This window comes from Dipodomys ordii, unplaced genomic scaffold, assembly GCF_000151885.1.
Source record: "Dipodomys ordii isolate 6190 unplaced genomic scaffold, Dord_2.0 Scaffold155, whole genome shotgun sequence".
In the NCBI taxonomy this organism is placed as follows: Eukaryota; Metazoa; Chordata; class Mammalia; order Rodentia; family Heteromyidae; genus Dipodomys; species Dipodomys ordii.
The window spans coordinates 798956-809693 of NW_012267371.1; the positions used below are offsets into that span (position 1 = coordinate 798956).

Sequence of the window (10738 nt, forward strand, 5' to 3'; positions counted from 1 at the left end):
GACTTGCATATGAGAATCCCACACACCCCACCGCACCGCAGTCCACTGCAACCTCCAACTTTCCAACCCACCGGCCCCTCCTGACCTTGGCGATGGGTGGGGGGAAGGAGAGAACGTCATTTCCTGCCCTGAAACCACAGTCTCCAGAGCCCACAGTCACCTGCTGTCCTTTGTGACTCTGACTAGTAGTCACCCTCCTTTTTTACTTTTTATTTAGTTTTGGAAGGGAGGGGGGGTGAAGGTAGCCTTGGGGGTGCCGTGCAGAGAAGGGGGTGAGGCAGGGCTGGAACCCAGATCACTGAGTCCCTCCCCACTCCACCCCCTGCTGTCCACCTGTGCGGCCCCGGCTTCTGGGCTCCGAGGGCGGAGCCAGGCTTCTGGGGAAGGTCCCCACCTCCTTCCTCGGAGATAAAACTTAGGTCGCCACACCGCCACCTTGTGCAGCCCGAACCTGAGTCCGCGATCGCTCGCTCGCCTGCCTCTCCTCCGACAGCATGAGCTTCACCACCCACTCCACCACCTTCTCCACCAACTACCGGTCCCTGGGCTCGGTCCGGGCGCCAAGTCACTGGGCCCGGCCCGCCAGCAGCGCGGCCAGCGTCTATGCGGGCGCGGGGGGCTCGGGGTCCCGGATCTCTGTGTCCCGCTCCACCAGTTTCCGTGGTGGCCTGGGATCCGGGGGCCTGGCTGCCGGGGTAGGAGGTGTGATGGGAATAAGTGGCATCCAGACCGAGAAGGAGACCCTGCAATGCCTGAACGACCGCCTGGCCTCCTATCTGGACCGAGTGCGGAGCCTGGAGACTGAGAACCGACGGCTGGAAGGCAAAATCCGGGAACATCTGGAGAAGAAGGGACCCCAGGTCAGAGATTGGGGGCATTACTTCAAGACGGCCGAGGAGCTGAGGGCTCAGGTAAGGAGGGCAGGGGGAGGACCCCCACTTTCCGGCCAGTTTTGCCCCCCGCAGTGTCTCTTAACCACCTCCTCCTACAAACACACTACAGGAGGAACTTTGATAGGGCGGGGTACACCTGCTTTTCCCACATGCACCCCAGTCCACATTCCAAGGGGAAGCAGTTAGGAATGCCCTGGATTTCCAGCCACACCCCTGGCTAGAATTCAGGAACCCCCAAGAGTAGCAGCTACGCATGGGAGGGCTTCTTCTCCTCAGGAAATGAGACTTGGACTGCCTGGGGGGAAGGTGAGACAAGAACCATAAAGTGGACCGACCAGACTAGAGTGTTCCCAGTCTGGCTGAGTGAGGACAGTTGGAGGGTTAAGCGGATGTAGCCAAGGCTGAGTCATCTAGGAGTAAACAGAAGGCCTACCTATGGGAGGGACCAATCCAGGGGGTTGGGGGCACAGGGCCTGAAGTGAGCAGGTGCACTAAGAGGAGGAAAAAAATGTCAGAAGAGAGCCAAGGAAAGAACTTGCCAGTGGCTGTTCATTTCCGTTTAGGCCAGCCAACCCAGGCCCAGCAGGAAGAGCAGAGAGCTCACTGGGATTTGGGCCTCCAGAGAAAGGAGGGAGTTGGGGCTGGGGGGCTGGGGGGGAGGGAATACACAGATGGAATCAGAAGATGCACACAGAGTTTCTGGCTGTTTCTGCCAGTAGGTTTCACAGACACACATTTCCCACACAGCCCACCACCTTTGTATTTCTCCACTCATAAAGCAAGCTTTCTCTGTAATCCCCTCAGATCTTTGCAAGTTCTGTGGACAATGCCCGCATCGTCCTGCAGATTGACAATGCTCGCCTTGCTGCTGACGACTTTAGAGTCAAGTGAGTCTCAAAGGGAGCTGGAGTTGGGGATAACGGTGCTCTTCTGGGTCTGGGTTAGATATGGGCTCTATGCTGGCAGAGAACTACAATCCATCAATCTATTTATTTAACTATTCATTTGTGCCATAGTTTAAGGGTACTGTTCCCCAAGTGCCAAGAATGGTGATGAGGGACCATCTGCTTCCCGACTTTGATCACTGGTTTGCAATGGGCACAGGGCTGCGCTTAGGAGATGGCGTGGGTTTGAGGAAATTCTGGATTAGAGATGAGGGTCCCACTGCTCATCTCCTCTTGTAGGTATGAGACAGAGCTGGCCATGCGCCAGTCTGTGGAGGCCGACCTCAACGGGCTCCGCAAGGTCATCGATGACACCAATATCACCCGGCTGCAGCTGGAGACGGAAATCGAGGCTCTGAAAGAGGAGCTGCTGTTTATGAAGAAGAACCACGAGGAGGTACACAGGGACCAAGGGGGCCAAGACAAGCAATCGGAGGGTAGATAGGACTGGCCATCAGCAAGCAGCTTGCATGGATGTTTAAAACTACCAGGCTGTGAGTGACACTTGCCCTGTGCCTCACCAGAGCTATGGTGTGATGAGGTCCAGATGGTATGGGTGAGAAAGGGAGCTGGTATGGGTAGAGCTTCCTAGAGAAGGTATAAAGCCAAATGTTAGTGGCTTATTCCTGTAGTCCTGGCTACTCAGGAGGCTGAGATCTGAATATCAACATTCAAAGCCAGGCAGAGCAAGAAAGTCTACAAGTCTACATTTGACCACCAAAAAGCCAGAAGTGGTGCTGTGGCTCCAGTGGTAGAGCACTAGCCTTGAGCAAAAAAGCTAAGCGACAGCACCCCTGAGTTTAAGCCCCAGGACTGGCATGCCCCCCACCAAAAAAAGGCCAACCAGTTTGTGACAGGACAAGATAAACTGAAAAGAGAAAATACTTGGTAGTGACAGGCACAGGCAATGAGTGACTACACATTTGGACCCCTGAACTGGCATAGAGTGTAGCGTATAAGCTCAAGGTTTCCTCTAGTCTCTTCTCCAACTGCTCTTTTCAGGAGAGACAATGACATCTCACTTGGAATTGAGCCTTCCTGATTTTCGTTCCTACCTTCTTTAGGAAATCAAGGGTCTCCAGGCCCAGATTGCCAGCTCTGGGTTGACTGTGGAGGTAGATGCCCCCAAGTCTCAGGACCTCAACAAGATCATGGAGGACATCCGGTCCCAATATGAGGAGCTGGCTCGGAAGAACCGAGAGGAACTGGACAAGCACTGGTCCCAGCAGGTATGCAATGGGGAAAGGCTGGCTACCAGGGTGTGGGGGGAAGGTAGCCAAGGAAGGCTAGACCTGATGAATTCTACAATACCCTGCAGATTGAAGAGAGCACCACAGTGGTCACCTCGAAGTCCAAAGAACTTGCAGATGCGGAGATGATGGTCACAGAGCTGAGACGCACATACCAGGCCTTGGAGATTGAACTGGACTCCATGAAAAGCCTGGTGAGTACCCTTTGGTCCTTTGTCCCAGCAACTCAAGAATACCCCCCCCGCCCCCGCCAAACAAAGAAACCTCTGTTAGTTGGTCTCAGTTCAAATCCTACCCCTCCCATCATGGGTTCCCTTAATTCTGGACTGAGCTTGACTCTGCCTACCTGTGTCCAACAGAAGGAGAGCTTGGAGAACAGCCTGACGGATGTGGAAACACGCTACACCATGCAGATAGAGCAGCTCAATGGTGTCCTCCTGCACCTGGAGTCTGAACTGGCACAGACTCGAGCAGAAGGGCAGCGTCAGACCCAGGAGTATGAGGCTCTGCTGAATATCAAGGTCAAGCTGGAGGCCGAGATTGCTACCTACCGCCGCCTCCTGGAAGATGGGGAGGACTTCAGGTGAGTGGGGGGAGTGGGGGCTCTCCTACCCACACTAAGACATAGAACACAACATTGAGATCCTTTGAACACTGGGTTAGTAGTCTGTGGGTACCCTCTGTCAGTTTAGAAGGTCCCTCCCCGGCAAATAGAATGATTAACTATTGCCCTAGCTATACTTAGGATAGAAGTGAAATTTAGCCTTGATTTTCTCTTTTTCTGGAGAAAGTGCTAAGAGGAATTCAGAGATAAAGGGAGGGGTCAGGAGGTTTTTGTTTTTTTATTTCTTGGCTACTCCCTTGTTTCCCTTCTGCTCTGTGGAGCTGTTTATAATGAGGGTTATATCTTCTGTTGCAGTCTCAGCGATGCCCTGGACAGCAGCAACTCCATGCAAACCCTCCAAAAAACCACCACCCGCAGGATTGTGGACGGCAAAGTGGTGTCTGAGTTCAATGATACCAAAGTATTGAGACACTGAGGCAGAGAAATGAACGGGGTATCCTGGGGAACTGAGAGCCAATAAAAATTGAGAGGACATTAGACGTTATGTGGCATTTTCATACCCGTGTGCAAAGACTCTGATGTTCCCATGAGTGACCAAGCAGAAGTCCCCTCTGACCCTGGTGAGAGAGTGCACTGAGGAGGGATCTGAGTTCTTAGAAATACCTCAGAGAAAGAGAAGGGAGCAGTAGATGTTATACCTCGGGCAATGAGGAAAATACAGTAAAATTGTAGAATCTTCACCTTCAAGAGATTTGGCAAAGGGCTAGAGATAGGGCTTAAATAATAAGGATCTTAGTTTGAACCCTAATACCATTTTTAAAAGAAGGAAAGGAGGGAGGGAGGAAGAGGATATACCAAGCATTGGTGGCTCGTGCCTATAATCCTAGCTACTCAGAAGGCTGAAATCTAAGGATCAAGGTTCAGATCCAGCCTGAGCATGAAAGTCCATGAGACTCTTACCTCCAAATAATCACCAAAAAGCCAGAAGTGGAGCTGTGGGCTCAAGTGGTAGAGCACTAGTCTTGGGCAATCAAAAGCTCAGGGATAGTGCCCAGGCCCTGAGTTCAAGCCCTAGTACCAACACATACACAAAGACATGGTAAAGCTGGGCATGGTAGTGGATAGCTAATCCCAGAACTCAGGAAGCTGAGGCAAAAAGATCATGAGATAGAAACTAGCTTGTTCCACATATAAGACCCTGTTTGAAGATGAGAGAGAGAGAGAGAATAATCATAAGGTTCCTGAGTGACAGCTGCTTGGTGCTTATTAGAAATCAGAGCCAGAGGCAGAGATAAGGGCCAGAGCACACAACTGACCCTCCCCTGTCCTTGGCCCACTGCCTAGAGCGTCCCACATAGAGATTCTCCAATGCCATCCCACACTCATTTCTCTAAACCTGTTGCCCTATAGGCTCTGCTCCCACACTCAGTGGGGATGCAGCGTTCAGACTACTAGAGGTCTGGGTAGAGTTGGGAAACTGTGATCATTAGACAGAGGCTATAAGAAGGTATAAGTTTTTGAGAGCAACAAATAATCCTGAACTAATCCTGTGCTTTGTTTAGAAAGACCATAAGCTACCTTTCTTAGCTTAAGAACTTAAAAAAAATGGACAAAATCCAAAAGCAAAGAAGGAAATGAAATTGAAAATTCTATACCTCTAACATGGGAGGTGTAGCTTAAGTGGCAGAGTATCTGCCTAGAAAGTGCAAGGCTGAGTTTTAATCACAGTACTGGCTGGGTACCAGTAGCTTAGACCTGTAATTCTAGCTATTCAGGAGGCTGAGATCTGAAGATGAAGGTTCAAAGCCAGCCCAGGCAGGAAAATCCATGAGACTTTTATCTCCAATTAACCGCCAAAAAGGTGGAAGTATGGTTCAAGGGGCAGAGTGCCAGCATTAAGCAAAAAAGCTAAAGGACAATAAATAAGCCACAGTCTGCCAAAAGAAAAATCCCATAACCCTGCTAAAACCCTACTAAAACTGAAACCTCCCTAGAGGTAACCACTATTATAATACTTCTCTCAACTAGGCATATGCAAACTTTTGTTTTGTTTTGTTTTGCCAGTCCTGGGACTTGAACTTAAGGCCTGGGTGCTGTCCCCAAGCTTTTTTGCTCAAGTCTGATGCTCTACCACTTGAGCCCAAGCTCAATGTCTGGCTATTTTGGTGCTTATTTGAGATGAGTCTCACAAAGCTAGCTGGAGCTAGCTTTGAACAGAGATTCTCAGAGCTCAGTTTCCTAAGTAGCTAGGATTACAGGCATGAGCCATTGACACCCAATCTCATTTTGTTTTTTGTTTGTTTTAATTTAATTTATGTGGTATTGAGGAATCTCAGGGCCCCATGCCTTCTGGGCAAGCACTCTACCACTAAGCCACATTCCCAAGCACTCATTTTGTTTTGTATATGTAGGATTAAGCAGTTCTGCCCCTTGATTCCTTAACCTCTGCCACTGCCTCCTCCTCCTCCTCTCTCTCCCCCTCCCCTTTCCTCTCCTATTCCCCCTCCTCTTCCTTCTCTTTCTTTTTGTGCTGGTACTTGGGCTTGAACTTAGGGCCTGGGTACTGTCCCTTAGCTCTACCATTTCAGCCACCCTCCCCTTCTAGCTTTAGGCTCAGATTTGTCTGCCTGGGCTGACTTTGAGCACCTTCTGTGTACCACCTATTCAGTTAGAAACCTGAGACAAACAGAAATGGTCAGATAAGTTGATGTTAAGTGAAATGAACCCCAAGTTAAGGACTCAAATGTTATTTCTTTCTTACGATTATTTCTAAGATATTTATAAGATGATTTCTTTGTTGCTTTGTATGTCCCTCCCCCATGGTATAACCCCTGTTTTCATTGTATTTGATGTTGGTATAATTTGTGGAGGGGAAGGGAAAAAAACAATTGTTTAAATAGGGATACAGGTGGACCCATTGCAACAATGAGATGTACAAGATGTTATGTCGAAAATGAACTTTACAACTTTGGTGGGGAGGGGGCGCGGTGGGGAGAGTGTGGGGATGGGAAGGGATGGGAAGGGGAAACAAAGGAGGAGGCAACAATGCTTGATAAGAAATGCACTCATTACCTTGCCCATGTAATTGTAACCCATCTGTTCAGTATTTTCATAATAAGAAGAAAAGAAAAGAAAGTGCGCACGTGCGCACGCGCACACACACACACACACACACACACACACACACATGAATAAAGACAGTAATTAAACAAAGTACCCAGCATATTAGGTGAATATGTTTTACAGACTGGGATGAAGCAGGTTAAGGGTAAGGATTGGTGGAAAAAGAGAGTCAAGAAAGAGCAAAAGAATGTGGTATGTTTTCGGGATCTTAGTGGAGAAGAGCTACTTACTGGAAGCACCTTCTAAGGGTATTTTTTTCTCTAACAGACCCAGAGGATGGCACTAAAGGTAGCCCCCAAGGTTGGTAGAATTCATTAATATAGGTCCTGAAGAAGGGGTCAAAAGAGGATGTGAATTAGAGGGCTGGGAAGGTGTCTCAGTGGCAGAGTGCTTGACTCGCATGCCTGAGGCCCTGAGTTCGATTCCTCAGCACCACATAAGCAAAAAAGCCGGGAGTGGCGCTGTGGCTCAAGTGGTAGAGCGCTAGCCTTGAGCTGAAGAGCTGAGGGACAACGCCCAGGCCCAGAGTTCAAGCCCCATGACCAACAAAAAAAAAAAAAAGAGGATGTGAATTCGACAGAGAAAGGACCTTTCCTGAACAAGGTCTAAATGAGATTTATACAGAGGTTAACTGGGTGCTGAGGCACGTGAGGCCCCCTACCACCTGGGTTTCAGGATTTCCTGCCAATGCATGTATGGGTGAGGGGGAAGCATCCTACCTGAGATCAAGGGGCTGTTGTAAGGATGCTGTATATCTTTCTTTTCTGTTCTGTTCTTTCTTTCTTTCTTTCAATCCTGGGGCTTGAACTCAGGCCTGGGCACTCTCCCTGAGCCTCCCTGTTCTCAAGGCTAGCACTCTACCACTTGAGCCACAGCACCACTTCTGGCTTTTTCTGTTTATGTGGTGCTGAGGAATCGAACCCAGGGCTTCATGCATGCCAGGCAAGCACTCTACCACTAAGCCACATTCCCAGCCAAGAATAATGTATATCTTATAACCTTCCCTTGAGTAAACATTGCAATCAATTATTTGTTCCACTTCTTCCTTTCTGGACCTCATGATGATCCTTATCTTTACAGGGGTCTGCAGGAGATAAATCTTTGGGAGAAGATGGTTGAGATTTGATTTCTGAGATTTGTGTCAGGGAAACAATTGGAGTGGTTTTGTTGCCCTATTGCTCTTCATTGTCCACATATTCGAATATGACTGCATATTTTAATCTGTGGCTTAACTAAAAATCTCCCAATTTTGTGTCTCTGCCCTTTGATCTGATTCTCTACTGCAGTCAGTTTTGCAATCACCATGAGCTCGCCATACAGGACCAGATGCACAGATAAGCAATTTTGTATGGAAGGCAAATTGCTCCTCAAACAAGCAATGCCTTCTTCTTATTGTTTTAGAGAAAACAGCCCCAAACTCAGGAGACTACCTTATCCCTGTTCTGCTCCAGTAATAAAGTGATAACTTCTCCCAAACTCCTCCAGAGACAAAGACTGAGTTAATGGTCAACCAGGCCATACCTGGGACTTGGGACTGTTTTAATTCTTCATACCTTTCTCACCCCCTGCTCCAATGTCTGAACCTCAGAGAACACTGCAGATGTACTGAAATGCTGTTTTCCCGTAGCTGTCATGCGGGACTCCTGGACTTTTGAGCCTGAGGTCTAAAAACATGGTTTCATGACCTCGAACAAGCCACACTTGAGGGTCCTATAAACCTCTTTGAAAAACTTGTGGCACCCTAGCAGGCAATCACTGCAATTCTTCCTCCCATGAAATCCAGCTTTCCGTTCACCTAGAGATAGATGGGAAATAGACACAAGAAAGACTGTTTGCAGCCAACCTTCCAGGCTTGTCCAGAGCTACAACAGAAAATCCCTGGCAGAGCCCAAGAGGCACTTACAACTGAGTCAAACTATCAATGAAACCTAAGACCACACACCCCAAGTGATTTTCTTTTTTTTCCCCCTGGAGTCTCACAGTTCCCAAGAGGCTTAATGAATTCAATCCTCACTGCAATCCTCTGAAGTATGCAAGGGAGTGTTACTGGCTCTGCCTCAAAGAGTTGGACATTGAGGTCCACAGACATCATGTGATTGTCATCTGGTTCAGGGTTGCTAAGCTGAGAGCTAAAAACCAAAAACAACATCTCCAAGTTCCCCAGGCCCAAGCTCTTTCTTCTGCGTGTTGTGACTTTAATAGCTGGCTGGCTGCAGGTTGGGATCACCTGGGGACCCTAATAAACAAAGCTGAGGCCTGGGAACTCCCCAGAGGTTGTGATTCAGTTGGTCAGGAGTAAGGCCCCAGGACTCCAGGGAAATGTTTGAAAAGCTCCCTAGGTGATTCCAATTGACAACCAAGCTTGAGAGCCAGGCCCAAGCAGTCCCTGAGGTCAGCATTCCTTCCTGTAGGAGCTGTTTTAATTCAACAATGCCCTTCGGAAAGGCCCCAAAGCCACGGGACAATTCTGTTCATTCCCCAGCAGGAAAAGGCTGCTCCCCTGAGGGGGAAGATTCACTCTCCCAAGGTTATAGAGTAGCAGTTCCAAACCGAATCAGACTCCTTTCATTGACCCCTAAGGTGGTCCAGATCCCAAACTACTGAGTGGTAGGGAAAGTACAAAATAGCGTGTATGTTATATAGTGCCATTGTGTAAAAATAAAAACGCATATATAAACATTCATCTGCATAGATCCTAATATAGGAAAGACACACAAAATACTGGAATTCACATCTATTTCTCCCCTCCCCCATCAGGGGTGCTAGATCTAGGGCTTGAACCCAGGGCCTGAATGCTATCCCTCGGCACTTTTGCTCAAGGCGGCACTTTACCATTTGAGCCATAGCTCCACTTCTGGCTTTTTGCTGGCTAATTGAAGATAAGGGGCTCTCCAATTTGTATACCCAGGCTTGCTTCAAACTTCAGTCCTCAGATTTCAGCCTCCTGAAATTATAGGCATGAATTATAGGTATGAGCCTCCAGCACCCAGCCAGAACTTAATTGATTTATGAGGATTCAGAGATTCCAGTCTCTGTGTTCTGGCTCTACTACATTTCCATAGCTAAACAGAGAAAAACTGAGTTCAATACAATGAAGCAAAGGTGCAGAAATCCCCAAATTGGAGAAAGAAATCCAAACAAAAGAGAATGTTGGTACTGATGACCAAGTAGGTACAGTCCATTCACAACCCCCGAGAGGACACTCCCTCTGCTGAGGCATTAGGACATACACTAGCTAGAGAAGCACAGTATTTATTTATTTATACTATAGTCACTGGTTTAACAGGAAGAAAATTTTGTTTTCATTTTTGTGATGATGGGTTTTGGACTCGGGACCTGGTGCATGCCAGGCAAGTGTTCTACCACTGAGCTACACCCCTATCCCTGGAAGGATGCTCAAAAGACAGGAATAAAAGCCAGATGAAGAGAAACATAAGCAAGGTCTAGAAGGGTTCCAAACATAGGAACTTCAATCCTCACTGAATCTGGACATGCTGCCTACGTAGCAGATGTGTTCTTTTGTGTATGTTTGTGCAAACCTTGGGCCTTGAACTTGGGGCCTGGGCGCTGTCCTTGAGCTTTTGGGCTCAAGGCTAGCACTCTACCACTTGAGCCACAGATTCACTTCCAGTTTATTTTGGTGGTTAACTGGAGGTAAGAATCTCACAGACTTTGAACTGCAGTAGTCAGATCTCAGCCTCCTGATTAGCTAATATTACAGGAATGAGCCACCAGTTCTGGACAAGTGGTGGTAATTATTCTGTGGTTTTTTAAAATTATTGTTGTTTGGTTTTGTTTTTTTTTTTTTTTAGGTTTGTTTTTTTTTTAATTTTTTATTGTAAAGATACTATACAGAGGGTTACAGTTACATGAGTGAGGTAATGAATACACTTCCTCTTGAACATTGTTAGCCCCTCCATTGTTTTCCCCCTACCATCCCCTCCCTCCCTCCCTTCCCCGAAG

At 48.0% G+C, this 10738-nt stretch overlaps 1 protein-coding gene across 1 annotated transcript; it reads left to right on the forward strand.

The window, feature by feature from the left end:
- Positions 1-347: 347 nt before the first annotated feature.
- On the forward strand, positions 348-4189 carry Krt18 (keratin 18, type I). The gene is made up of 7 exons (XM_013032546.1): positions 348-911; positions 1698-1780; positions 2078-2234; positions 2902-3066; positions 3156-3281; positions 3447-3670; positions 4007-4189. Exons 1-7 carry the CDS (start codon positions 495-497, stop codon positions 4125-4127), a joined length of 1293 nt encoding a protein of 430 aa, XP_012888000.1. The 5' UTR covers positions 348-494; the 3' UTR covers positions 4128-4189.
- Positions 4190-10738: the final 6549 nt, after the last annotated feature.